The 27,976-nt window shown below is 39.6% G+C and overlaps 1 protein-coding gene across 5 annotated transcripts in view; it reads left to right on the top strand.

Moving 5' to 3' along the window:
* The window catches only part of LOC103066013 (uncharacterized), a 50,879-nt gene that overhangs the window by 20,628 nt on the left and 2,275 nt on the right, over positions 1 to 27,976 (top strand). For 3 of the 5 annotated variants that reach the window (XM_088142586.1, XM_088142585.1, XM_088142589.1), the window contains 11 exons: positions 2,735 to 2,977; positions 3,682 to 3,924; positions 4,603 to 4,833; positions 6,978 to 7,226; positions 7,750 to 7,826; positions 8,468 to 8,529; positions 10,100 to 10,320; positions 11,255 to 11,508; positions 14,728 to 14,856; positions 19,062 to 19,194; positions 23,291 to 23,380. In XM_088142586.1, the coding sequence (XP_087998712.1) occupies positions 2,735 to 2,977; positions 3,682 to 3,924; positions 4,603 to 4,833; positions 6,978 to 7,226; positions 7,750 to 7,826; positions 8,468 to 8,529; positions 10,100 to 10,320; positions 11,255 to 11,508; positions 14,728 to 14,856; positions 19,062 to 19,194; positions 23,291 to 23,380 (1,932 nt within the window). Of the gene's footprint in view, positions 1 to 2,734; positions 2,978 to 3,681; positions 3,925 to 4,602; positions 4,834 to 6,977; positions 7,227 to 7,749; positions 7,827 to 8,467; positions 8,530 to 10,099; positions 10,321 to 11,254; positions 11,509 to 13,836; positions 13,943 to 14,727; positions 14,857 to 19,061; positions 19,195 to 23,290; positions 27,969 to 27,976 lie in introns of those variants that run through there. The other 2 variants (XM_088142587.1, XM_088142590.1) reach the window with 2 other exon arrangements.

The following is a 27,976-nucleotide window of genomic DNA, read 5'->3' as shown; positions in this document are numbered from 1 at the left end:
CGCCGTATCGCCGCGATGCCAGCTCCGCCCTCATACTTTGTATTGTTTTTATTGTTTTAATTGTTTGTGTTTTTATGATGGCACACCACCCAGAGTCACTTGTTGAGATGGGCAACTATAGAAATCAAATAAATAAATAAATATTTGGTTGTTGACACTGTAATTTCAGGATTTTTATCTGTAAAATTTTATCATATTCAGAAACATTACTTCCTGGCCTTGATTTTAATATAGGCACAAATCCTGCTCAAAACTCTTGTAAAACTAACAAGGCAATAAAAACATAATCCACAATTTCAAGGTCAATGCCATTACAGGGATAACATTTTTGAGAGATGGGAATCTTTTGAAATCTACCATATAGCATAGTTGATGGGAATACATTTAATCTGGCTTTTGAATAGGCAATTACTTAAATGTAAACTACTAAGGTATATAGCTAGCTGAAAATTATACTTGTAGTTCATTCCAAAAATCACATGGAACTTTGACTTTTGCCATTAATTTCTATACTGAGTTATTCCATAATCTTTGTTTAACAAAGAGGCCAGCACCCCCTCAGTCACCTGATTATGATCTGGGTGCTTGGCAAACAGTCACGTGATTGCAATTTGTGACCTTCCCTGTCAACTTCTCACAAAGCGTGGGAGCCGGCAGGGAAGGTTGCAAGTTGCTTGGGAAAGTCTCCCCCACCCACACACCCTCCCCCAGAGCCTCTGTGCTCATGCCATGCCTCACCAGCCATCTGCGCATCCTCAGGCACTCTCCCCGACCCTCACTGTGCTCGTGCCATGACTCCCCTGCCACTTGAGCACCCTTTCCTACCCAATAGCAGCTACAAGCCCTGCCACACTTGTACACCCTCCCCGAGCCTCGCATTCGCACCTCCCCCACCACTTGCGCAGCCTCACACACCCTCTCCGACCCAGCAGCAGCTATCCCAAGCCCCACCACACTTGCACTTCCCCCACCAGTGCACTCCCTCGCTCCCTATTCTACCCGGCAGCAGCCACTTACCTGCCCACGGGCCTGCTTGCGAGCCACCTGGGATGTGCAACTTCCTGCTGGCTTCTCCACTGACTTTGGTTGTTGGAAGCCGGCAGGAAGTTGCAAGGAGGTGCTCGCTTAACAATCCACAATCCTTGCTTAACGACGGCAACGGGGACTGCAAGGATTGCCATTGCCAAGTGATGTCATCACATGACATTGCGCTTTACAACTCCATCAGCAATGGAAATTCCAGTCCCAATTGCCGTCATAACTTGAGGACTACCTGTAATCAGGATCAATACCAATTTAAGCAGTCCTTTGGGTCACTTGTCTAAACCATGTATCTACATAAGAATCATTTGGAATTTCACATAGCAATCCTTCCTTGTTTTTGAAAACCTATATTTGAAACCAAAATTTAATAGTACTTATCCAAATGTTTGTTTTCAAAGGGCATTCCCCTGTTTCCAGGAGAACAACAAAGTTTTAAAACAACTTGGAACATTTAAGAGAGTTCTTAAAAATTTCACCTGCTGTTGGGTTATGTTATTGTTCTTTTTTAATGTATCATTTTTATTTTATTCAGTTAAAAAACAAACAAAACAAACAAAAAACCAAAAAAGGAGATAAACGAATACTATACATATATATAAATGCATACATAGCATTCTAACTGATCTGTATTGTGATTTATCTTGTTGTTGTTGTTAATATTATTTTTGCTTTGCCTAAGCTTTCCACTAAGGTGAAAGTTGAAGTGAAAATTCAAAAAATGAGATGTAATATAATGCTTTTTTAAAAATTAAGAAGAAAAAAGGGTGGGAAAACATTACAATCCCTCCCCCTGTTCTTTTTTCTCCTGATTGTTAGCTGCCACTTAAATATTTTTATACTAAATTTCTATGATTATTGCTTATTTCTGCTGAAATGGGTTTTAAAGCAATTTCTATTTTGCTTCAAAAACCATGTTGTAAGTGTCTTAACTTGCTTTCCTATGTGGTAAGTTGTATATAAGGAAGACATTTCTGCTTGAGTTTAGTTAGATTTCTGTTATGAATATATACAGTCAATGTTTCCATTGCTGCATATTCTCCGATTTTTGTCTTCCAATCTTGTATTGTTGGCAAAAAAAATTTTTAATGTGTTGTGCCACACTGATTCTTGCTGCTGTCAGCATATATCTTAATAAATTGTGATGCTTTTCATTTGTGTTCTGTGGGGTCATAGCTAATAAATGGTCCCGTCTGCTAAAGAGTTTCATCTGACAGGACTCAGATGGTGTGCCTTTTCTGCCGTGACTCCTGCCCTCTGGAACATCATTTCCCCCTCAAGGCCCCCATACCCCCAACCCCCTGCCCACTGCATCCCAAAACAGGGATCACCTCCCTACAATCATACATTGTATGAAGAAATGTACATGAAATCGTAGGAGAAGAATGATGTAAGAAATGAAGAGGGGAAATGAGTTCCCTGGACACTGTAGCTCATGCTGTCAGTGGCACAAGGAACTCAAGATCTACCTTCCTTCCACAGACTAGCATTCAGGGCCTCCTCCCAACAGCTATTCTCACCAAGCTGGCCACGGATTGCCTCCCATCTGCACACACCAATTCTTGTATTGTGGATATGTATGCTTTATGTTCCACAGTTGCTGTGAGTCTAATTGGATCTGGCAGCATATAAACCCCCTACATACCTATTGGACTTTGCAAGATGAAGTTGTCTCTCTGCCATTGCCTTTCAGAACATTTTCTTCAGGAACACAGGGAGGAGCTTACTCGACGTGTTTTCGGAGTGCATGTTATATTGGATGCTCTGAAGATAAATGGCATAATAACAGAAAAACAAATTTCTGAAATCAGAGGCACCAATCAACGGAAGATGAGGGAATTGTATAGATGGGTGCCAAGCTGGAGCACAGAAAGCAAGACTGAAATGCTGGACATCCTCAGGAAAACCAACAGGCGACTTCTCTTTCAGCTTCAAGGTAAGAGAATGTTGTGGGAATGTGCAGACTGTCACACAAACAGTCATTTGGAAAGGAAAACAGCCACTAGATCTACCAAAGTAGCAATTCACCCACTTCATTTATCATCTGTGTCTGTGAAGTTGGAATTAGTGGGGAATATTTCAACCACTTGCACAGTTCCAGCTATACATGGAAAATATACGGGATGCCCAACTGCAAGTGTCAGTATCAACTGACAGGAAGAAATGGGCAGAGTGGTAGTCCTGAAAGCCAGCAGTGGGCTGACTGTTAAATCTATCGACAATCTTCAGCTTAACTAATACACAGGGAAGCTACCCACTATGAGCATTAATATGTCCACAGCAATTCCTCTGAGCCTGTTATCTCCCTGTTGTCCTAATGTTTTAGATTTTCTTGATTAAAAAGAAAATAAGAAAAGCATGGGAAGGTGGTATGCCAGAAAGCAGAATACCAGCCTGCAACATCATTTATTTCCAAGTGTGTCTCTTAGGCCTGCTTGGAAAATAAAAAGTGCACGTGCTGCAGCCAAGTGCTCTTTTTGAAAGTCCAGAAAATTGGAGAAAAAATTGTATTCTTATCACATTCTCCGGAAGCCTTGCTAAAGTTCTGTGTGCAGTTCTTAAAAAATAATAAAATGAAATATACACTTAGACAAAAATGCAACATAAACCTGAGAACCCGCTTTCCACATCTCTTTCCAGGGGGCCATTTTGTGGACAGACATAAAGAAGAACTGATTGAACAAGTGACAGAGTTCCCTTTGAATAAGCTTCATCGCTACATACGAAATGAGAAGCAATATAAGTCTCTCCTTCATTGTGCCACAGTGAAGACGAAAATGAAAAGATTGTTCCAGATAGTTCAGCAGTGGGACGGGAGGCAGAAAGATTATCTGTACCGGGCACTGGCAAAAACCAATAGACCCATTATTGAAATGCTTGAAGGTAATTCGGGAAACTCCCTACATGTTCAGAGATCCTCTTATTGAAAAAATTACTGAAAAAATTAAAAGGACATCTTCTGAATAATATACTCTCTTCCTATTTTAATTATTGGAATCTATTTATTCATTTTTATTTGTTCAAATATCTACCTTGTCTTTTTACCATAGTGGTCAAGACAAATTTAGTTTTTTGTATTTTATACATAATGTTTTATTGTAAAGTAATCACATTGTTTTAGCAATGAGACCTCAATATTTTGCTCTTAATAATTTTTCTAATGTTCCATTAGAGCATTAATTCCTCATGGGATGTGACTAACTGAATAATTTATTAGAATTATAGGCATTTCTCTGGAAACATTGTTCACCTAATCTGTGTTCATGATGCTCCCTGTGCCTGGCCAGCCCTAACGAAAATCTGAGTGGGTTGGAGCCCACACCCCTTACTCTTGACCATGCTGGCTGGAACTGCTGGGACTTGTAGTTCAGCAACATCTGGAGGACTACATATGTATCCATATAATTAAGTTCCTTCTGACTAGGAGGGATAGTTGTGAGAAGAGTATTCTTAAGGTGGAAGAAACAGATTCTAACAAGCATGCTGTAATCATTGTATGAATTCCATATTATTCTAACACTTAAGAACACAGTTCCTGAAGTTCTAATTGTTTCTTGGCAGAGGAGCATTTTATTGAAAAGCACCAGGAGGAGCTGATTGACCAAGTCTCTGGGATTGATGAAGTGCTATGCCGCCTCCAGTATCAAGAGTCCCCTGTGTTCAAGGATTTATCAGATAGATGTAAAATGAGAGAGTTATACACGTTGGTATTGAAATGGAACAGGAAGCAAAAGGACCATCTCTACATAGTGCTGAAGGAAACAAATGGGCCCCTTGTTGCAGAACTTCATGGTAAGTTGCTGGCATTAACAAAAAAGATCAAAACAGAGCTTCGACCTCAGAACAAACTTCTGTCTAATTCAAAGGAACTAGGCCTGATCTTCCTGCCTGCTTGTACCCGGCTTTAATCTGCCTAATTTGAAAAGAAGTCAGAGTTGATCAACTTTAGAATGCATGTGATGGAGAAGAGCTGATCTTGAAAGAACTCCTTTCCATTCAGTTAGGATTATGAATTATTTGTAATAAAAGCTGAGTAACGCTGCTTGCTTTTTGTGCTACTTCTATCCAAGCATACAATCCTAAGAGCTATTCGGATTAACATCTCCTTATTCCTGCCCCAACTGCTTTTAGATTCTTTTAATTAAAGCATAAATAGGAAGCTTGTAACTGGCAGCTCCAAAGCAAAGCTCCAACCTCCAGCATCATCTTTATTTTCTAGTTGATCTCTGTGCAGCAAGTAGGCCCTCTGGGCAGAAAATGAAGGAGTGGGTGGCTGCGATCCAGTGCTTTGCTTGGAGTTCTGCCAATCTGCTCACTAAATGCATAAGTTCAAATATAACATAGAAACCCCCCCTGGAGTAGTAGAGCCCACCTAACTTGTTTCCGTTCCGCCAAGTGTTTTGAGTAACCATTCCCATCAAGGTAGCAATTCTGTGAACAGATAAATCTCAGCTCCCCTGACAGCTGCACTGTGAAAACTTCCACAAGGTGTTGCCTCAATTTCAAATACACCCACTGGCTCCAAATATATTGCCTTCCTATGTTCCATGTCCTTGGCTGTGTCTCTTCTCAACCCTGAATTACTATAGTAATCTACAAGTATCGTGATAAGTGTGGATTTCTGAGAAGAGTGCAAAGGATTTTAAGGTTGCAGTGGTTTAATCATGTGAATTTTAGCTGATCAATTAATCTAATTGAATCTGCACATAGCACACACAGGTAAAAATAATATTTCTGAAGCAAGAAGCTTATTAATTGTTTTATATGGTGCACCTATGTCATGGCAGGGAGCATCCTGAAAATAGCATTTCCTTATTATTTTGTGAAAAAATAAGAGTTGTGCTCTGCAATTCCTGTAAGCAATAGATATAGTGGACAGGTGTTATTTAGATTAAATATTCTCAGTGAAACTAAATGTTGCTTTTTATTAAATGTTGGGGCTACCATTCCCTTCTCTCCGATGTATGTACCACTTTCACTTTTCCCCCCTGCTCTCTTCCCTATTTCCACTATCTTATCATCTATCTTTTTTTCTACCCTTTTTTCCCCATGTCTGCTTTTTTGTTTCAAACAAAACCCTGCCAAAAAAGAAAGTGTTGTCCCTGTTGCAAAGCAATAAAAGAAGTCAATTTTAAATGTCTCGCCAATGTTGTTCACCTGAAAAGCAGAAAGAAGGAAAGAAGGGGAAAAAATGTAAAAAGAGTTCTGCAGGGTAAGGTGGGGAAGTGGTATAAGTGTCTGAAATACTAGCCTTGAAATGTTTTCCCATAATTATGCTTGCTGTGTTCTACATAAAATCATAGGTTGTCCCATACAAGCAGCCTTTCCATCTCCCAACTCTTCAATCCAGCTTAAAACTCATCAGAGATTAAGATTGTGATTTGGCTACTTATTTATAAGTTTGAAGTCAAGAGCTTGCCAAAAACTGTTAGCCAATCAGTGCTCACTTGTCAGCCAGTAACAAGTACCTTGTCCCTCTGCCATAGGTACATGACCAATGCATATTCTTTCCACCATTGCAGAAAAATAAAAAAAGAATAAATTGTTCTATTCTTTCTGTCCTCACCACAGTGACAAATCTCCATTGCCTTCCAAATTCCTAACCCTATGCAGTCACAACTGAACATTTTAATTACTTTTATGGAATTGCAGCACAGCGCTAGGAACTGGGAGGTGGGAGGAGTCAAGAACCCAGTTGAATGGGTGCAGCAGATTGCCCCTTCAAAACAAAACCGTGATATTTCTGAAGAGGTTGTTACGGACATATATCAACATTCTGACGAATGCAAGCCCCCAGCTACTGTAGGTCATAATTTGGTCATCTGAGGGGGCTTCTTTTGCTCCGTTACCAGAGCTGAACCTTCATCTCAAAGTCTCTGGTTTTGATAGAACATTATTATTCTGTGAACACATTCCTCACATTTCTCTTTTCTTAGAGGGCCATTTTGTTGAGAGATACAAGGAAGAGTTGATCCAAAGAGTCATTGGGGCAAAAGATGTTGCAACTTCACTGCTTCACTTTACAATCTGCACTCACCAACTTGATAATATTATTCGGAAAGAGACAGACAAGGAACAAATGGAGACCCTTTACAAGATGGTGCCTGGCTGGAACGGAGACTGGAAGGACCATCTCTATGAAGCTTTGAAGGAAACAAATAGGGACCTGATCAAAGAACTTATGGGTACAGTAATGCTATTGAATTTCCACTCTCTGCTATGTGTGAATTGTTTGTTCACTTGCACAAGAAGCGCAGAAAAAGTAACTTGAGGTACATCTACTTTCCTTAGAAACTTAGGGCAAAATCTGTTAGGAACAGAAATGCCAACATGTTTAGGTGTCATGCAAAATGTTATCCACTCCACAGAGAGGAGCAAAGTCTGCGCTAGAATAGCTCTAAGATCTGCCATCAGAACCAGTAGACATAATCACTTCTCTACTCTTTTACAATGTTTACTTGTATCCATACCGAACTCTGCCAGCTGCCCTACTGGATTTGCACCACGTTCCCATGTGCTTTATTGTTTCAGCATCCTTCCCCTGGTTTGTACTCACGTTGTATGCTTTTAGAGTTTTACCCCTGGGCTGTGAAAAAATAGCTGGGAGGCAGGAGATGGGGTCTAAATGTGAACTTCCGGTTTTCTTGGGGATAGGAAATGATTTATCAAGTAGGAAAAGATAATTCTAGTTTACTTTTCTTTGTGCAGAAAGAAAGAGAAGCAGCATACAGGGCCTGACCCCTTACCCTTTTGCAAAGGAGAAATGCTTGTGTGTAAGAGAAAAGGTACGAACCTTCACTTCCACATACAGGAAGTAGAGCCTGGAGCAAGAAAGCAAAGGAATTGACAAATGCTTGACAATATACAGTATAGTATTATCCTGATGTGGTGGTGACCAAAGAATTATTAATCCCACCATGGCCACCTGGATTAAGAATGCTGCATAGCTCTTCTGACCCTTCCAGTGAAATCTCTCAAAAAGTGAAATGGAAGAGCTTTGTTAAATGTGAACCTCAAGAGAAAGGGTCTAAATGTGTTCCATGCCACATAGGATTTTATCTCAGAAAGGAGGCTAAACTAACAATGGGCTGGGGAAATAGGTTTTCATTTCAAAATACTGGGGTGATTGATGTTTACATCTCAGAGAAGAAGCATCCATTCCTATCCTGAGAAGAATTTATAAACTAGGAAGCAACTATACCCAGATCCCTTTCTTTTTTTTCTTTGTAAAGCCAACAAATTAAGAGCCAGTTTTTTAGGGTGATAGTCTTCAGCTTTTAGAGCTATGGTCCAGAACATCCAAATGATATGTCTTCATTCCCACTCTTCCTTCCACAGATCTTTCTTATTTTACCACTCACTTTTATCCTCCTCACTGTTTACCATGCTGTGATGGACCCATTTTTAACACAATATTGTTTTCTAGGATTGTTCAGAAATACAACCAACTCTTGTTCTAGATGCTAACAGGACTCTGAAGACATACAGGTAAGGATTTGGAATAATCATTACAGATCAACTTTCCCTTTCTCTTGACCTCTGAACCATATTACAGCGAGCCTGGATTCCCATCCCACCTTCTCCCAATTACTTTTGTTTTAGATAATATCCATATTATTGTTCTTGGTATACGAGCAATATTTGTCAGCTTGAAAATGTAACTCTGTTTCAGCAGCCATCTTTTATGATGTCATTTTTAAAATCCCTGTATGCAGCATATTGCTTGAGAATGATTAACAGTATGTTTTACAATGAAATTAAGCATAAGAATAGAAGCGCCCTGCTGGATTCAGCCAATGACCTACTTAGCCCAGCATTCAGTGTCACAAAGTGGCTAACCAGATGCTTTTTCTCACAAATAGCGAGAGGCGATATTCTTCTTCCCTGATTGCTTCATAGCAGCTGGAATTCAAGTCATGCTGCCTACGTTTCTGAAGGTAGCAACAACCATTGACGTCATTAGCTACTGATAGCCTGATTCTCCATGAATATGTCCATTCCCCATTGGCAGCTGTCACCCCATTTGATGGCAGTAAATTTTACAATTTAACAATGTGTTGTTTAAAGCATTTTCTTTTATTTGTCCCAAATTCCTCTTAATTTAGTTTTAGCGAATGAACTAAGGAATGCAGTGAAAGATTAATTTGTAACAGTTATGTATGATTATCATTATGATCATGTCCTAATTAGTTATGTCCCATAAATCCTGTCAGTTGCATCCTGATATGTTTTTGCCTTATCACTGAGGAATATAAACAACAGCCCTCAAATTATATGTAGCGCCCTCCACCCCCCATCCCAGCCTTGGGTGCAGCCCTCACAACAGCTGCTAACGAACTGTGACATTTAATGTGACATAAGAGGAAAATTAAAAAATGAACAGTTATCATATTACTTCTATTTAATTATCTTTGTTTAAAAAATAAACTAGAGTTAGCCTCTGCCCTGGCTCTGCCACTTCTCTTAGTCCTAGCCACCTTTTAGACTATTGCTTCTGTTCTGTCATTCAAGTGTTTTTCAGCCCCCAAAACACTTATAAACCTTTGCCTTAGTAGAAGTGTTCTACTCACATGTTAGAACACACAATTTGCTTTGATCTTATGTATTTAAGCCTCCCATTCCCTGTAAAACCATTGGTCTGCAGGTTTGGGGTTCCTCTGGAACAAAATATTATAGCACAGGAAGTAGGGGTTTGGCAAAATGTTCATTTTCTGATCTATGAAAGTGGAAACCATAATGGAATCTATAGGAGATCTCTAGCATATAGAAGTAATGTTTATTTTGCTTCCTTAATTAATATGGAAAGTTTCTGCCTGAAATTCCCTATTAATTTCTCTTTAGATTTTGAGATTCTTGTTAATGCCTTAAAGGAGCTCTGCAGTCTTCCACTGCTCAGATGTTGAGCTCCAGACTTTGTCTGGGAAAACTGTGTTGCTGCGGTTTTGAGAAAGCATCTTTAAAACACACACACACACACACATCATCAATTCTGTCTGTGAATGCATATTTCACCTAGAAACTGATTGCATTTTCCCTCCTTTGTCTTTGTCATACAAAGAATCCACATCCCTGAGGCAGGCACTTTTCTGTGCTCTGTCACTGATCTCAAATTTGAGGTGAGAGCAGCTGTGACCGTTGAATACACTTACAGCTCCTGGAGCCAACACCTTTCTGAATTTGTGGAGCCGGACTGGATAGTGGCCGGTCCAGTGTTCGACATCCATGCCGATCCAGCTGAAGTTGCAGCTGTTCACCTCCCTCATTTTATATGCCTTCAAGGTAAGGCTACTTTGAACTGGTGGAGAAGTAGACACTTTCCTTCAATCCTTTCTTTTGAATGGATTAGTTCCTTGGTTCTGTAGTTGATGGTCATACGCATTTCTCTTCTCTGATTGTTTTCTATCCAGTCTTTCTTTCAGTCAAATAGTTCTTCTTTGTAGCTTTTTGTTCTAAACAAATTCCAGCCATTCATTTCCTTTATGCGTTTCTCTCTTTGCTACTTTCTTCGGTCACTTCTTCATCCATCTCCTATGTCTAGAGAATGATTTGAACAGAATGAAACTTTCTTATGCCTGAATGTCTTTCTTTGTAAATTATTTGAATAGGAAACAGCTTAGAACCCATCCGGAGCAATTCAGGAGGAATAATGACAAGGTCTGAGAGTAATAGCAGCTTGAACCACCGCTTCCTCTGCTCTGCATTCCCTTGCACCTGATTTATCTTCCTGTGGGATCTGAACAGATTAGCTAGAGGCGGCCAGAAAGCTACCAGCTTCCCACTCTTCTCTGGGGTACTAAGGCAGGTCCATCTATGCTGTAATTTCCTTTAGTCAGTGACTTGATACCACCAAATATCCTTTTATGCATCATGACAGAACAGTTCCCTAACTTAAGAATCTGTCTTTTGGAGTTAAAAATAATAAACTAAGTTAGGAAATCAGAAAATAGTGAAGGACTGAGGTAGTTAATTAAGAAAGAGAGTGAGCAATTTGCATCTTCTGTTGTCTCCAGTTTTCATTGAACCTGTCATACCATGACCTTGCTTGCAGAAGAAAACAGTCTGCCCGTAGTTCATCCTAATCTCACTTCTTCACCATTTCTTTCTTAAATATCAGAATAGACACAATGTAATCTTGCTTTGTGGGTATATACAGTACTTCTGATAATGACTTGCTTTTTTAAGTAGTAGTAAGTGATTATTCTATAAATTTTAGGTGGCAGTGCTGATACCTCTCGGATGAAAATAGGCCATATTGTTGATGCGGGAATAATGCTGGAGAAGCCATCTCATATCAGTCCATTTCATGCAGTGTTGAAGAATCCCAGTTTCTCTTTGCTGGGTGTGCTGATTAACCCTATCTACAATAAGTTTTTCCCCGTCCATTCTGTGGTGCAGCTTTATAAGATATGCAAGAAGACGACAACTCTCCATCTCTATCTCATTCCCAATGATGGGTCTTTGATACAGGTAAGTGAGAATTTACAAGAGTTGATGAGGAAAGACTAGGAAGGGTAATTCATTGCCGAGGAACAGAGGGAAGACAATAGGAATAGAAATGAGGACTTGAGGGTTTTACTATATGCCGGCATTCGCATATAGATCCCTTTGGAGAGTTCATATAAGTTTCTTCCTGACTCACAAAACTCCTGAGGGTGGGTAAGATTTGGGGCATTCGGAAAGATCAAGGTCCCCCAAACACTTTGTTCATCAGTGCTGCAACTCTTCTGAAAATCAGTTTTGGGAACTGAAATGAATTATGATTCAGTATAGCAACTCAGAAGTGACTCAGGGCTGATTTACAAACTTCGTTATAATGTTCGTGAAAACATTTGTGAGAGAGAAAACGTTTTGTTCTCTTTTAAATGGACCCATCTAGTACAGTTTCCAAACATAACGATGTCATGTTCACACATCAAATTCATTTTAAAAATATAGTTACTAAACTAAAGATGAAGAATATAAAGCAGAGTCCCCATCTTTCTGAGTTGGTGGACATTTGGAATTTACAAGTATGTTGTAGTGCTATTACACATCTGCCATGGCAGTGAGTGGCACCATTAATCACACCCATTTACAAGAAGACCAGTTGGCTGTTGCTCTACCCCACCAGGTTTTTCAAACAAAACTCTGGGTGGCAGCCAGCCACCCTTATTTTCTAATGATGCTTCAGGGATCTAGGTGGGGTTCAGAGGTGTTATTGAAAGTACAGATCATGCTGAAGGCTGGTACTTTGCAACATGCACATGTCTCATTTACTAACTGAAGGAATAAAAACATCTAGTGGTACAGGAAATATGGTGGGTAGCAAGAAAGGTGTGACTAGGCATTAGAGCTTCTAGTGCCATGTTTGGGATCCAGGGGAATAAAGTACATACAGTTGCTGCAAAAGCTGCTTATTTGCAAGCCTGTTGCCTGATGTCGCTATTTATCCCTGCCACCATTAGCTACTTGTCAATTCATGTGGCACCTGGCTAAGCACAAAAAACAACTTAACTCGAAGGATGGTTGTGAAGAAAAAAAGAGGAGATATCCCTGGTATAATACCTTAAGCTCCCAGAGAAAAATGGGATATAAATGCAGAAAATTAAAAAAATAAAATAAAAAAAAATTGCATCCGGGGCAATGAACATTCTCCTTCCAAATGGTAACAGCTTTCAGAGAGAAAGAAGAAACCAACAGGCTTTCAAGAGGGACATAAAACTGAGTTACTTTGAGGAAGGAATTAATTTTTGCTACAGCAATTTACTGTAATATACTTTCTGGCTCTTCTGAAGAAGATCCGCAAGATGTTACTTGCAGAGTAACCCTTCTGATAAAGCACTATGTGAAGCCTCATTCATGCACTACCTTTGTATGTAAAAGCATCATTTGAGGAGCACTGAGCAGCCACACCTTCTGTGACAACACAGCTGTGTTCAGTGACATCCCTGAAGAGTCTCCATGCTTATAGCCTGATTGCTTGCCACAGAGAGCCTCCACTGACACCAGCTCGTGTACGCGTGAAGTGGACCTTCCACTATCAGTCACACAGCGCTAGGCTTCTTGCTGCAGACAGTTCCACTCATGGAGACATCTCCTATATTTCTAGGGGAATAGGAAAGGACCGGGGCTGGCTGCTCACTTAACCGTAAGTGTGGATTTCAGCACAGGGGTGTAATACTAAAACAGGCTCCAGTCCAGCTATGTTACTGAATTTAAAAGGAGCCTTTTCTGTCTCCTTTTCGTAGTCCTCCTTATTTATTCCCATGCATGGTTGAGATCAAATCCCTTCATCCAAAGTTTGCCAGCTGAATAAAAGAGGTCCTGTTCAGGAATCTGAGAACATAATTATCCAGCCCTGGAATAAATAAAGCTAAAATCCACTAAAACAAATTTCCTTCCCCTTTTCATTCAGGCCCAAAATTTTATGGGCAAGGGCCCCATTCCCACTTGCCATTTACCATGGCAGCAGCATGCCCTGTCAAGCCCAATCTTCCTCTTTGTTCCACGTCATCCTCATCTTCTCCCACATCATGAGTGAAACAGCCTTAAGTCATTATTAAATGCACCAGAATAAAAGCAGAATTTTTCCCCTTCAACCAACATTATCCCACAACTTCAAGATTTAAAACTCTTAATATCCTTAGTTATCTATTAATTTAGATGTGAGTTCAAATGATATGACCAGATTTGTTGGGAGTGGGGACAACACTAACCAGTTTCTGCTACAGACATTTCTCTCTCAGCATTTACCTACCAATTGGCATTATGTTCCCTGAGTTCTTATCCTACCTGTCACCTTTGCTATTTTTTAAGCTACCGTCTCTCCGGATTTCCAACAAGGGAAGAGAAGAGACGAGATTTCACTATTTCAGCTAAGGAAGAAAAGAGATTCCTCCTTAAAGAAAAAAGAAAAAAAAAGGTCTGAATTAACCAGGCCTCTATTATTTTATTTGGGGAAGGAAATATATTTGTGCAATTCTGTACTACAGCATTCTGAAATGACAGCAGTGGGGATCTATGTGTTCAGATGCAGCAGCCTCTCTTTTCCTCTTTGCAGTATGTATCCAGAAAATGAGGGGTGTTGAACTGGTTTTGTTGTTGTTGATTTGTTAGTTTCAATCATTCTGTCCCCACACCTCAAGTAAGAGAAGTGGTTGTCTAGCAGTTCATTTTAGTTCCTCCACCCTGCAGAACCTAACCAGCTGCAGAATCATGGCAGACTCTGTTTTCTTCTTCTGAGGGGTTATTCCTCCTTTGGGGTCTTCCCATGAACTTCTTATTACTCATAATTTTAACTTGAGAGATGTTCAAATGGGACATGGAAGAAGAGCACACAAACCATCTTACTGGAAGACCAAGCAGAATCCTGAAGCTACAGCCTCCCGTTCCTGCTACTAGGCCCTGATGGGTGAATGTTTTCCTTGGTGGCTGGTGACGTGCTGAAAGGGTGTGGCACCAAAGCCAAAAAAGAAGGAAATCATCTTCCATATAACAGCTGGCACACTCACAAATCAGCAGATCATCACTACTCAGCAAATGCAACTAAGGCAAGATTAGGATTAGCAGTGGGGGCAGCATATTTTATACCAGCATTGTTTTCTGACAATTCAGGGAAGGGAATAGTGTTTTAACTTAGTCACTTTTGTTTTGTAGAGCGAGAAAAAAACTACGGATTCTAAACTATAGATTTTTCCCTTTGCATAGGCCATCAAAGAAGAAGAGGAGAAATACAATTCAATACTTGTACGGAAACACCCTCAGACAAATAAACCACTGTACTTTGGCTCTCACTATCATATATCCAGCTCAATAAACCTCACAGTGAATCCCAAGGTCAGAAGATGTGTAATTTTAGTTTTGTAGAAACGTTTCAGTCCTAACCTTCCTGACCCTACAGAGAAGTGGTATAGAGATGATGAGTAGACTGATTGGATAACCCATTATTAGATAGCATATTTTTTTCTCCCTCTTTTAAACATGGGCAAAATGTTCCATGCATGGATCAAGTAATATCAGGGGGTGCATACCTGCACTAACACACAGTTTCAAGATGTCAGTGAGACATAATCTTGTTATAAAGCCACTGCTGAAGCTGAGACCCTCCTTAGTGTTTGTATCTCAAAACTGCTGCCAGTTTATAGAAAGGGAAAGTGTGCAGGCTTTATGGCTGTTGTAAGACTTGCAGTGTTGGGTCCCCCCCACCCCAATGTGACAGTTTAATATAGCAACATCAAGAAGACATGCCTTGCTCTGTGATGATCATGAATCTGATTTTATATTAACACATTGTGTAAGGGTTCAGTTATTGACAGCCAATGTGTAGTAATTGTGATTAAAATCTTGGATTGAGATTGAGGATATCTAAATTTTAATTCCCATCTGATCCTGGGATCTACTTATTATCTCACCTTGTCCTTGTCCCTTACAGGGCACTGTGTGAGAATAAAATGAGGGAAGACCTCCATGTATGCTACTTTTAGAGGAAAGGAGGGATATTAGTATAATTAGAAATAACACAGATTCCAAAGGGTACTGCAGGAAATGGGGGAAACTGCTGCAGGATTATTTTTGATTTGATTTGATTTGATTTGATTTGTATGGCTGCCCATCTCATCTAAGTGACTCTGGGCAGCTGACAACAGGTAAAAACAATCCAATAAAAACAAGTTAAAAAGCAATATACAAACATATAAAAACTGCCCATTCCTCGCTCTATGTCCTTCCTTAAGAGCTCAATGTCTATGCTCTTCTCCTCTAAGCTCTAATGGAAATTCAGGGTTGAATTAAAGCATGCTGATGCTCTAATTGGGGTGTAGTGATGAAGGTATTGGACTAGGAGCAGGGAGAACCAAGTTTAAATCTATCCTTAGCCCTGGAAAGGAAGTGGATGACTTAGAGCCAGTTACACTTTCTCAGCCCAACCTATCTCAAAGGGTTGCTGTTCCAGGATAAGATGAAGGGAGGTTCCCTTTGAAGCAACCTTCAGTTCTTGGAGGAAAGGGGGGATGTTGGAATTCAGATTTTTGGCAGTTGGTTTGATCAGAAAGGTTATTTAAACCCACAGTTTCAACTGTAATAAATGTTAGTTATCCCCTATGTATTCATAACATGAAGCTCAAAACCATGGCCCACTTAACTTGTACCTAAATCTGACACTGTGGAAATTAGCAAATGTGGAGATATAGGGCTTATTGTCCTGTCTCATTAACCATAGCACAAAGATGCCCCTCTAACTTTTTTTTAGAGCACATGGCTGTGCTTGCTATTGTTTTATTATTTCAGTATGTGATGTCATTTTTTCTACTCCGACATCATTTTGCATCCTTCATGGGATATACCTGGTGCTACCAGTCACAACCTCTTGCTGGCGGCTTACCAGTTTAGGACATTTGGGAGCTGGAGTGAAGTTTACAAGGGTTCTGCCAGCTTCCCCTTCTAGCCCAAGTGACAGAAGACCAGTATACGTGTTTCCAAAGATAGCTTGGCTTGGCTGACTAGTTGCTGAGGTGGAGGACAGGCTTGGAAGAAAGCGGGATATGTTATGTCAGTTTCTTCATGCTTCGCCACACATCCTTCCTCCATGCCTTCCAACCTTGACAGCCTGGCTATTTCTGGACATAAGTCTACCAGTATTCTTTCTTGTTGAGCTTCTTTCTATGAGTGTAACAGAATCAGAGAAATCACAAGAACATTCCAACCTCATGCCAATAGCATAATCAAATCAAATCTTTATTACGGTCAAGGACCAGCATAGAAGGGTCAACTCAGTGTATTCCCTATAATGATATACGTATAGACAGAAGAGATGGACTTTGTGCAAGAGTGAAAGGAAGAAAATTAACTCCTTTGAGCTATGATGCTGGAGACATTTGCTTCACATTCCTTGAACAGCCAAGAGAACCAACTGTTCATAGAATCATAGAAACATAGGGTTGGAAGGGACCTTGGAGGTCTTCTAGACCATCCCCCTGCCCAAGGCAGGAATCCTCACACCATTTTGGACAAATGGTTGTTCAGACTTTTCTTGAAAACCTCCACCGATGGAGCACCCACAACTCTGGGAGGCAAGCTATTCCACTTCTTAATAGTTCTCACTGTCAGGAAATTCCTCCTTATTTCCAGGTTGGATCTCCCTCTGACAAGCTTCCACCCATTGCTTTTCATCCTACCCTCAGGTGCTATGGAGAATAAATCGACACCCTCTTCCCTGTGACAGCCCTTCAAGTACTAGAAGACTGCTATCATGACTCCCCTCAGTCTTCTCTTCATTAAGCTAAACATACCTAGTTCCTTTAGCCATTCTTCATAGGATTTAGCCTCCAGACCCCTTATCATCTTCAGCAAAGAGAAGAGGAACACTCTTTCTAGGGCCTCAGCATCTTTACTGTATTGTGGTGACCAGAAGTGAATGCAGTATTCCAAATGTGGCCTCACCAGTGCGGTGTAGTGTGGTACTATCACTTCCCTTAATCTTGATATTATCCATCTGTTGATGCAGCCCAGGATTGCATTGGCTTTTTTGGCAGCTGCAGCACACTGCTGATTCATCCTTAAGCAGTAGTCCACCAGGACACCTAGATCCCTCTCATAGCCACTACTGCTGAGTCAGGTATTGCCTATCCTGTACCTGCGCATCTGGTTTTTCCAGCCTAAGTGCGGGACCTTACTTTTCTCTCCACTGAACTGTATCTTGTTGGATCAGGCCCAGTGCTTAAGTCTGTCAAGATCCTTCTGAATCTTGAATCTATCTTCTGAAGTGTTAGCAATCCCCACCCCCTGCAAGCTTTGTGTCATCTGCAAATCTGATGAGGACCCTTTCAACCCCCTCATCTAAGTCATTTGTGAAGATGTTGAAGAGCACTGGGCCCAAGACAGAACCTTGAGGTACCCCACTGCATACTTCCCTCCATGTAGATGTAGTTCCATTAAGGACCACACGCTGAGTGCAGTTGGTCAGCCAACTGTTAAATACTGAAAGGAGTCAAGCCAGAATGTTCACTGGAAGCAAGGACCATGAAACAAAAAATATAATTTGGGTGCATCAGGAGGACTGATACATCTATGGAAAAGATGATAAGGTTTGGCAAGAGGGACAGAAGGAGAAAAAGGCTGACAGCAATGAGGTGGATACTTAGTGTACTGGAAGTCACAAAAATGCACTTGCAAGAGTTGCTTGATGCAATGAGACAGAACAGTTTGGATAGCTTTTATCCATACTACCAGTATATCAAAAGACTAGTAGACCTGTGTTCAGAAACAGCTGAAGTGATAGGATATCGTTATGGAGCATCTCTGCACCACCACCCTGTCATTTGGCAACTTGAAGGTGACTAAGGCCTCTGTCCCAGGCACTCACTCATACTTGCCCGTGCTTTTAAGAAGAGCAGCTGGTGGCATTTTTTCCTGTCAGGTGGTGGTGCTGGGTGGATGGGAAAATCCACCATTTCCTGCTTTTAAACTGTCCCACAATAATGCTCTAAGGATAGGGCCACCTGAAATCTCCTTACTGAGACAGATTAGAACTGAGCTGCCAGGGAGCACAAATGATGCTGGTATATGTTTCTTCCAGTTTAAGGATTGGAGGAATGCATATTAACCGGGTCATCAGGAAGAACCCAGAAATAGCACATTGACAATGATAACCAAAACCTTACCCAATACTGAACGTCTATCCTGAAAAGGATACTCTATGGATTGCTCTCACATAATTTTTATAATTACTAGCAAGATGGAGAAAAATAAGGGAGAGTCCAGATTAAGAAGGAAAGGGTGTAACTAAAACTGTAGCGCATATATGTGTTTTTGTTTGTGTGTGTATGTGTGTTCATTCAGTTGTGTATGTTGCAGAATCAAATCTTTCTGGATGTGTAATTTGGTCAATTGTTTTTCAAAGCAAAGACAAATATACTGCTTTTTATAAATCTCTTCACTGAATCAAGATTATATCCCCTAGAGTTCATAATGTTTTTCATTTCTGGTCTAATAGCTGGAAGTATCCTTTTTCTAACATGATCTTGTACCTACTCACCTTTTTCCAGGAACTGGAGTTTTCCTATAAGAGGCCAGAACAGCTACAATCGTTTTTGGAAATCTACATAAAAAATTGCAGGAGAATGCATCTTAGTTTAAAAAATAAAGACAACCGTGTTTGGGATGCTTGGTTGGAACAAGGTACATACTACTAATAGTGTATGTTTATGGATATGCAATAAATAATAAGAATTTTAAAAAGCATTTTATCAACTATTTATTCTTTATTAAAAGGAATATTTTTTTCATCAAGATATATACCTAGGTTTTGTTATGTTGAATTGGAAAGACAGATCTAGTGGTTGGTCCAGGTTACTGGTTTGCATTGTGGTGGTCTGGAATTTCATAGCCTTTCCCTCAATTGTTGTAGCATGCTGGTTGGAATAATACTGGCCAAAGATTTGGTGGCTGGATATCTGGATTTTTCCCCATGCCATATCAAACTGTGAACTGTATAACCTATAAAGTTCTTGGAGATGTTCATGACATGCTACATCAAACAGCCTGATTATAGGAATGTGCATGCTGCCATCTTACATCACACATGGCCGTTTAACAAAGTTGGAATTTTATCTAAGCAAATCACTGCAAAGCTGGAGGAACAAATTCATTTCTATTTAGTGCTAACCTGAAATTGGAACACAGATCAGGAAGTTCTTATTTGTTATTGACTAACATATGAAAACGTTTTAGCTAAATTATTGGGGTTGAAAAACTTCTATTAAATAAATCTATCATGGGAGAAAATTCTCAAAATTACTTCATCGGTATTGATGAACATTTAGCCATCTGACTTTCACATGCTTTCACGTGTCTTTTGTTTAAGTTAAGGTTAAGGTAAGGTAATAAATATGAACCAAAGATACTTAGACTGTATAGGCAGTCCTCACTAAAAATGCAATGTGTGACCGTCCACTTAGTGCCGGCAGTTCCAGCAGTCCCTGGTTGCCATTGTTAAGTGAATTACCACGGGTCATTAAGCGAGGACTTCATATGACCACGACTTCCAACTTCCTGCTGGCTTCCCAACTGACTTTGCTTGTGGGAAGCCAGCAGGGAAGGTTGCAAATCACCATCACATGAACATGGGATGCTACAACATTTGGAAATGCGGGCTGATTACCGAGTGTCCAAATCACAATCAGGTGACCACGGGGTTGCTGCAACGGACAGAACTTCGAAGACCAGTCATAAATTCCCCTTGTTCAGCGCTGTCATAACTTTGAACGGTTGCTGAATGAGTGGTCATTAAGCGAGGACTACCTCTAGAATTTTTAAGGAAACTGAAAATACCTGATCATCTTCATGTGGCTATTCTTTGCTACAGTTGATTAGGGAATTTATTGTAATTTATTGCTTAGCAGTTACTTTTCTTAATAGTAATTTTATTTAAAAATTACACTTACAAAAATAAAAACTAATACAAACTAAAAGAAAAAAGAAAAAGAAAAAAGAAATAGAAAGAAAAGAAATAGAAAGAAAAATAGAAAAGAAGGAAAAAATAAGAATATAGTAAAGAAAAAGAAAAGAAATATATATAAGAAATGACTTCTCCCTTCATCACAACAAATATAAACAATTTTAATAACTTATCACCTTCTCTTAAAATGCAGCAAATGATCTCATCTTCCCATATTCCATTTCTTATCTATAAGCAAATCCTTAAAGCCTCATTGTTTCAGTCCTGATCAGCAAAAGTCCATTAAGGGTTACCAGAGATAACAACATATCTATTTTAACCTTGAACAAATAAACCAACTTTATATTCCTTCCTTTTATTTTTACCAAACCTGATTTTTAGTCCGTCCAAAAAATGTCCTAGAACTTGATTTTCTTTTCATTTTTTCTTTGCCTCTTCTCACAAAATTCTTCAAAGCTTTAACAAGCTTCTTTTGTAAATCCAATATAGGAAAATTATCCAGGTCATTCTCTTGGCTTGTATATCCCTTTTAATTATTAAGATATCAGCCGGTTTCTTTTGTATGTCCAGAGTAGCATCGTTTTCCATATCATTCTTGTAGCCTGTCATGTTTAAATTCACTTTCAGATCAATCTCAATCTTGTCAGGTAAAACTTGTTTCTGTTTCATAACATCTTTTAAACACAGTCTATCAATAGAGGCAGACACTCTTAAAATTAATTTCTGGATCCATTGTTCAAAAACATCCTTCAATATGTCCAATGTTAAACTATTTTGCTTCATTCCGTACTAGTAAATCAAATTGAATGTTCGTCTCCTTTAATTGTAATCCTTAGGTCCTTCTGGTTCCCACTAATGTCCAACATTTAAAGTCTCATCCTAATCATGTTTTTTTAAGAGAATTTTCCCATGGAAAGGATTCTTATAATTAATTCCAAAATCTTATTTCAAATCTATCTGGACCCTTAGTCCACTTGTAACTTTCCAAAATCAAAGTTCTAATCACCCTTTTGTTGTTTATTCCAAAAAAAATGTTTTAAGTCCTTAAACTTTAAATAAGTATTTAAAACTTATTTTGCTAAGGATTGAAGGAAACTCACCCAGTGTTTTCAGACTTGTCGATCCAAAGGTTCCTAATACTAAAAAGCAGTTAGCAAGCAATTTCCAAAAGCCATTAGAAAAGGTGAACCCACTGTCCTCAAAGGCGCCGACTGTGGTTTGAGCAAGATGGCTATTCCCTCATCTCCCAGAGCTTTAAACCTGATGGAGACCACTGTCTTGAAGTCTCCTCATGAGGAGCAACTGTATGGAGCACTTGAGGGTGATCTCAAGTCCTCTCCTTATCCAGAGAGGATTTACAAAGAGCTGGTCTACTCACCGGCTCTTCATTCCGCTGTGGTCATCAGCTCTGCTTTTAGCAGAGCCATCTTCAGTCCACCATTTCTTCCTCATAAGTCCACTTAGCAGTTATAGGTAGTCCTCATATAACAACTGGAAAATTTATTGTTAAGTGGGGGAGTTGTTAAGTGAATCAGACCCTATTTTACAACCTTTTTTGCAGCGGTTGTTAAGTGAACAACTGTAGTCATTAAGCAAATCACCATGGTCATTAAGTGAATCATGCGGTTCCCCATTGATTTTGCTTGCCAGAACCTGGCTGGGAATATCACAATTAGCAATCACGTGACCCCTGGACACTGCAACCATCATAAGTGCAAGCTGGTTGCCAAGCGCCCGGATCACGATCACATGACCACAGGGGTGATGGGACGGTCGTAACTTTGGGCACTGGTCGTAAGTCACTTTTTTAGCACTGTTGTAACTTTTTGGTCACTAAACGCATGGTTGTTAAGCGAGGACTACCTGTACAGATTATATAATATGAGATGCACATTTATTGCCACCCAAGTCAAAGTGCACACAACCACAAAAACAAAGTAAGACTAAAACCATCTTGACCTTAATTGGTCAAACAAGCAAACCATGGTATACTAAAGCTTTGCCTGACCAGGAAATTCATAGCATTCAGTAGAAATGTAGAACTCATGGAGATATATTCATACCTTAGAACAAAGTAGTCAGTATCAACTCCCAAGAGTTAATGGGACTATCCAAGGGGTTGATAAATGTCTAGGGGTCAAAAGGGAGTCAGTAAATGTCTAGGTGTCAATAGGTGGTCGATAAATGATGGAAAGTCAATTGGGGTTAATTAATCTTTTGGGGTCTCTATACAGCTCCACACCAATCCCTAGTCCTAAAGGTGAGGTGGCTAGAGGTGAGACAGTGTTACGCAGGGTTGGATGATCAGCTGCCAGTGAGAGTGACCTAAGAGTTATCTATTATTATTATTATTCATAGTACTTTTAGTTAAAATAGTTTTTATTGTATTATTTTCATATAATAAATGTTTGGGGGTCGATGAACAATCTGAAACTTCATGAAGGGGTTGATGAACTGAAGAGTTTGGGGACCCCTGCCTTAGAATGTAGAATGTATCCTTTTAAAGAGGGGAGAGCAACTTCATAGCAAGGTTCATGTAACTTTTATTGGGTATATTCAGGATTATGCATTGTTGTATTTTTTTTATACCTCTTAATAACCAGATACTCATTTGTTCCTGGGAAATAATATGTAATCTATGTCTGTGTCACATATAGAGTACACTCAGTGAAACCCATGGTACTAAATTGGTTGTGACAACCATCTGTGGGACTTACTGTTTTGACTTATACATTGCCTTCCCCTAAAAGGAGAAAATACCGTATTAAACAGAAAAGTGTTGATTCATGTTTTCATTTTTCTTTCCTTTTGTTTTAGAGGATTTGCAGAATCTAACAGAAACCACAGCCAAAAAACAAAGGACTCAGCAGGCATCTCGTGCTTCTGGCACACAACATCAAGAAAAAGGTACTGTGATTAGTGTCTTCCCACTGTGTACAAATCTGCCAAACTATGCAAACCATGGATCCTCCACTGTTGTATCATCTTGCCCATCATCCTTAAGGAGCTTGGCTGCTATAGCCTGACATACTATATCTGGGCAGATGGGCACTAGGCTTAGAAGGCTACATTAGATATACACACTCAATATCAGATAATAGGTTTATTAGGATCACAGCATGGTAAGGCTAACTTCCATCCTCCTGCACCATGATTTCAAATCTGGTCAAATCTACCCATGAAAAGCTACTATTTATCTCCAGAAGCACAAAGCGGAGCTGATAATTGTGGCTAAGAACAAAGAGCCGACAAGTACATTGGCTCCTTTGACCCTCTCTGGACAAAGAGAGGACACAAAATTGCCCAAGCAGGGCTCCATATGATTGCTCCTTATGAGGAGACTGCAAGGTTTTGGCTATAGAAAGTTTTAAATGGATTAAGGGCTCAGAAAATGTTGGAATATTTGATTTGGAATATTAAGACCCTTAAATAAATTTTAAAGAATAAATGTATTTTCGTGAGAAAGAAAATTTATTTTCGACATTGGAGACCTAGCAAGATAAGCAACTTATAATTGCATGTAAAGATATTGTGGAGTGGGTCTTTGAATCAATAGTGTCAAATATGTTGTGTGTTTTTATGAACATCCTGTTCCCAGAAGAAGCTATTCTACCAGAAGAAACTGTTACAGAAAAAGATTTGGATTTAAACTTATCTGAAGCAATTATGGAGAATAACATAAGCAAAAATCTATCACTGGATATATGTAAAAAAATTGGATAAGGCTCTAAAAATTAAGAAGGAAATAAAAATGCCAATTCGAGAGAGTAAATGGAATAATTTCTTCTTGCTGGACTTACAAAAAGGCTTGTTAAAGTTTTGAAGAAATTTGAGACATGGGATAATCATCATCAGAATGGATTAAAGAGCAAGATTGTTTTATGTAAAGGAAAGGACTATAAAGTTGGCTTATTTGATCAGGGTTAAAATGGGATATGTTGCTACTCTGGGGGGTGTTCTTTCTGGACTTGTTGGCATCTGGACTGGAAAACATACAGTGTGTATTGGATTTGCTTAGAGTGAACTGAGGTATGGAAAGATGAGTTTTCTATTTGCTAACTAATGTTATTATTTTAGGGCTTTATTTGGATTTTTTGCAGACACTTGGATTAGAAAAGACACCGTTTATTGGATTTGCCTATAGTTAATAGTTGAGTTATGGGATGAAGAGTTTTCTATCTGTTAATTGTTAATTAAGAGAAGGTGACGAGATAGTGAAATTGCTTATACTTGTCTTGATGAGGGTGGGAAGTCACTTTCTTAGGTTTTTTTTCTCTCTCTTTTTTCTCTCTCTTTTTTCTCTTTTGCACTTTTTATTCTTTCTATTTTCCTTCTTTTTAGATTGTACTATCTTTTATTATTGTACTTAAAACTTTTAATAACATTTTATATATAAAAAAGAAAAGCTGCTATTTACAACGGATGAAATAGTAATTCAAAATAAATGGTGTACATAACTCCACATATGAAGAATATATCTGTATCTTAAGGAATGCAGCACAACAAGAAAGAGTACTTTCTGTATCCATACCAGCTGTATGGATATCTACTGTATCCATACCAGCTGCTGCCTTAACCGTTTCTTGGTCCTGCAAGTCATCAGAGATGAGTCTTTCCATTCTGGCTCTCCTGGACTTGGACAGCAATCAAGGCCTAATCATCCTAATCATCAAATTTCATCCTTAAAGTGACAGAGTCATTGTTTCTGACCCTGTGGTGAGGTTTTGCTAGTGAGCTTGGCCTACCACCTTGAGGCTTGGGAAACCATTATCTTTGATCCTTAGGTCCCAACTATGATATGCATAAGCCATGCAATAGAGTTTGATCTCTCTGTGTTGCTAAGACTTCTGTGTCACTCCCTGCACTTTGTCTTCTCCTCTGCGCTTTGTTTCAAGGTTCCGTAGCTCCTAAAGAAATGCATGATTGAAGTACAGTACCTTCTGCAATTTGGCAGCCATTCTACTCACTGTATCACCTTGGCTTTGCATCAAACTCATGTAGTCCAAACTGCACTTAACAGCATCCTTCCCATTTAGAGAGGCCCCTTGGATTCCCTGTTTCACAGCATTCTTCATTCAAGACAAGGCTCAAGCCCTGTTGTGACTTGCAGCAGGTATTAGGACTATCCCTCTGTCTTGGTATTTCATACTCAGAAATTTTTAGTGCTCATGGCTGTGATCAAGATAAAAACACCATTAGTCAGATTCTACATGAAGATTTAGTATAGTGTCTCTTTTCATCTGCACATATTCCATATTCATGCCTACTCCTCATCCAGGCAGTGAGGCAATGTCTTCAGTGATACACAGTCCTAAGAAGGCCTCCTTCTGTACTTCTCACTATCAGTGCATCAACAACCAGTGGGGCACACACACAATCATCTCCTTTCTCTCTCCATTTTTACCATATGAATCAACTAGAACTTCTTACAATTTACTATATCGTAATGGCCTTTGATCCTGTTCTTTGCAACAGAATATTTCGGATTGCCTTCAGTGCTATCCCTGATCTTTTTTTTATCTCAAGAAACAGGAATGGGGCACATTCTATCTCCTAGAATTCACCATCCGATTCTGAGATTTGTACATTCACCTATCAGCATTCATGTTTGGATGTGAACAACAAGGTGGGTAATCTCAGCCATTCAGTAAGTGCAACAGATAAATGGAAGCTGAATCATAGTTCCACAGTGGAATCTGCTTGCAGCTGATCTCTTCACAGCAGGAGAGAATACTCAACGTCATTTGTTCTGAAGCAGGTCAGGCATTTAAGAAGCATTCCTCCTTCCTGCCGGTTCTCTTTCTCACTGGAGTTCATCACAAAGTATCTCAGGGTGCATCTCCCCACATTCTGCATTGGACTTTACGGAACTTAATTTTCCATAGCAGGCAAATCTCCTGAGTTGGAATTAAGGTAGTACCTACCATCCTCTTTGTCTTATTCATTACCATTTCTTTGTCTTACTTTCTTTCTGCAGGAAAGCCTGAAAAGAATCGATGCATCACTCTTGCTCAGCTAATTGTTTACTCCATGTTTCTTCCATCTTTGAATTAGCTTGCTTCCCCACCCACCCCCTATTTTATTTTATTTTATTTTATTTTATTTATTTTTGCTGTAGCTTTATTCCAAAGGCTCTCTCAGCTCTGTGCTTCCTTCGCTGGCATTTCAAATTCTCACATTCAGATGGAACATTACCCTGTTTTCTCATATCCTTGAGCTAAGACTTTTCTTAATAGTGTCTTCAGTTTGGTCCCCTGGTTAAACTTCCTGTTCCAACTTGGGGTCTTTTGTTTACTTTCAGAAACAAATCTTTTATTATTTTATTTTGCAAATCTTTTGAACATATAGCTATAGTAGCCGTAAACCTCCTGATTTTTAAACTCAATGTCCTGATAATGGTCTCTTCTGCTCACAGAGCTGGTAAACTATGCATCTTCAGAGCAAATTCTCTACACCTATCCATAGCAACAAGGTTGCTTTGAGATCAGATAGCACCTTTCTTCTTCCTAAGGTAGTTTCTATTTTCCATATGAACTTACTGTGTTGCTGTTCACCCAGCCTTTTCTACTGAATTAGAGCATTCTGTAGATGCTCACAGGGCTCTGGCATTCTACTTGGACCACACTGCACAATTCTGTTGCACCAAAGATCTCTTCCTTTGCTAACGGAATAAGAAAAAAGGTGTGCCAGTTTCACCATGTTGTGTGTGTGTGAGCCTCTGAGTCAGTTTTTGACTCTGCGATTGCCTGGACAAGTCCCTGCAGTTTTCTTGGCAAGCTTTTTGGAAGTGGCTTCCCATTTCTTCCTGCCTAGGGCTGAGAGAGAATGACTGGCCCAAAGTCACCCAGCTGGCTTTGTGCCTAAGGCAGGACAAGAACTCACAGTCCCTCAGTTTCTAGCCTGATGCCTTAAGCACTACATCAAACTGGCTCCATAGTTTCACCACAGCACTATGCTAAGTGGATCACTGCTACCATTTCACTGGTACCCCTTAGCAAAAGAAAAATTTTCCTCTTACAGCAAATCCCACTTCACTACACCTGCTACTACCTCAGCCACCTTATATGTCAACATTCCTTTTGCAATGTCATATAGGAAGGTTGTAACCTGAGTGCAGCCCTCAGTGTTCCTATGCCATTACTATTTCGATTTCAGATTAGCACAGAATGCCTCATTTAGCCTGTTCTTGGCTAAATGGCCTGTTCTTAAATGATTAGGCATGTAACCCACCTCCTTCCAGGTAAGCATGCTACTCATATGTGTGATGCACAGAGTCCATAGAGGAGAAAAACTTGCTGTTTGCACAGATGAACAGTTGGAAAACCACAGTTACAAGTAAGGAAGCTGCTATTCTGGCTTCGTTTGTATATTCCTGCCTTTCACAAGTGCAAAAAGCAGCTCATCTAAGGATCCTCTTCATCCAATGCAGATAATTAATGTTTTGTACAGTAGCAAATAAGCTTCCTCAAAACATTTCAATCTTTTCTCTTTCACTTCCGGTTA

The sequence above is a fragment of the Python bivittatus genome, unplaced genomic scaffold (assembly GCF_059951505.1).
Source record: "Python bivittatus isolate LINGU-HERP-01145 unplaced genomic scaffold, Pbiv_v1 ctg000440_np1212, whole genome shotgun sequence".
Classification (NCBI taxonomy): domain Eukaryota; kingdom Metazoa; phylum Chordata; class Lepidosauria; order Squamata; family Pythonidae; genus Python; species Python bivittatus.
Note: the sequence above shows the minus strand (reverse complement) of the source record. Positions and strands in the feature narration are given on the sequence as shown.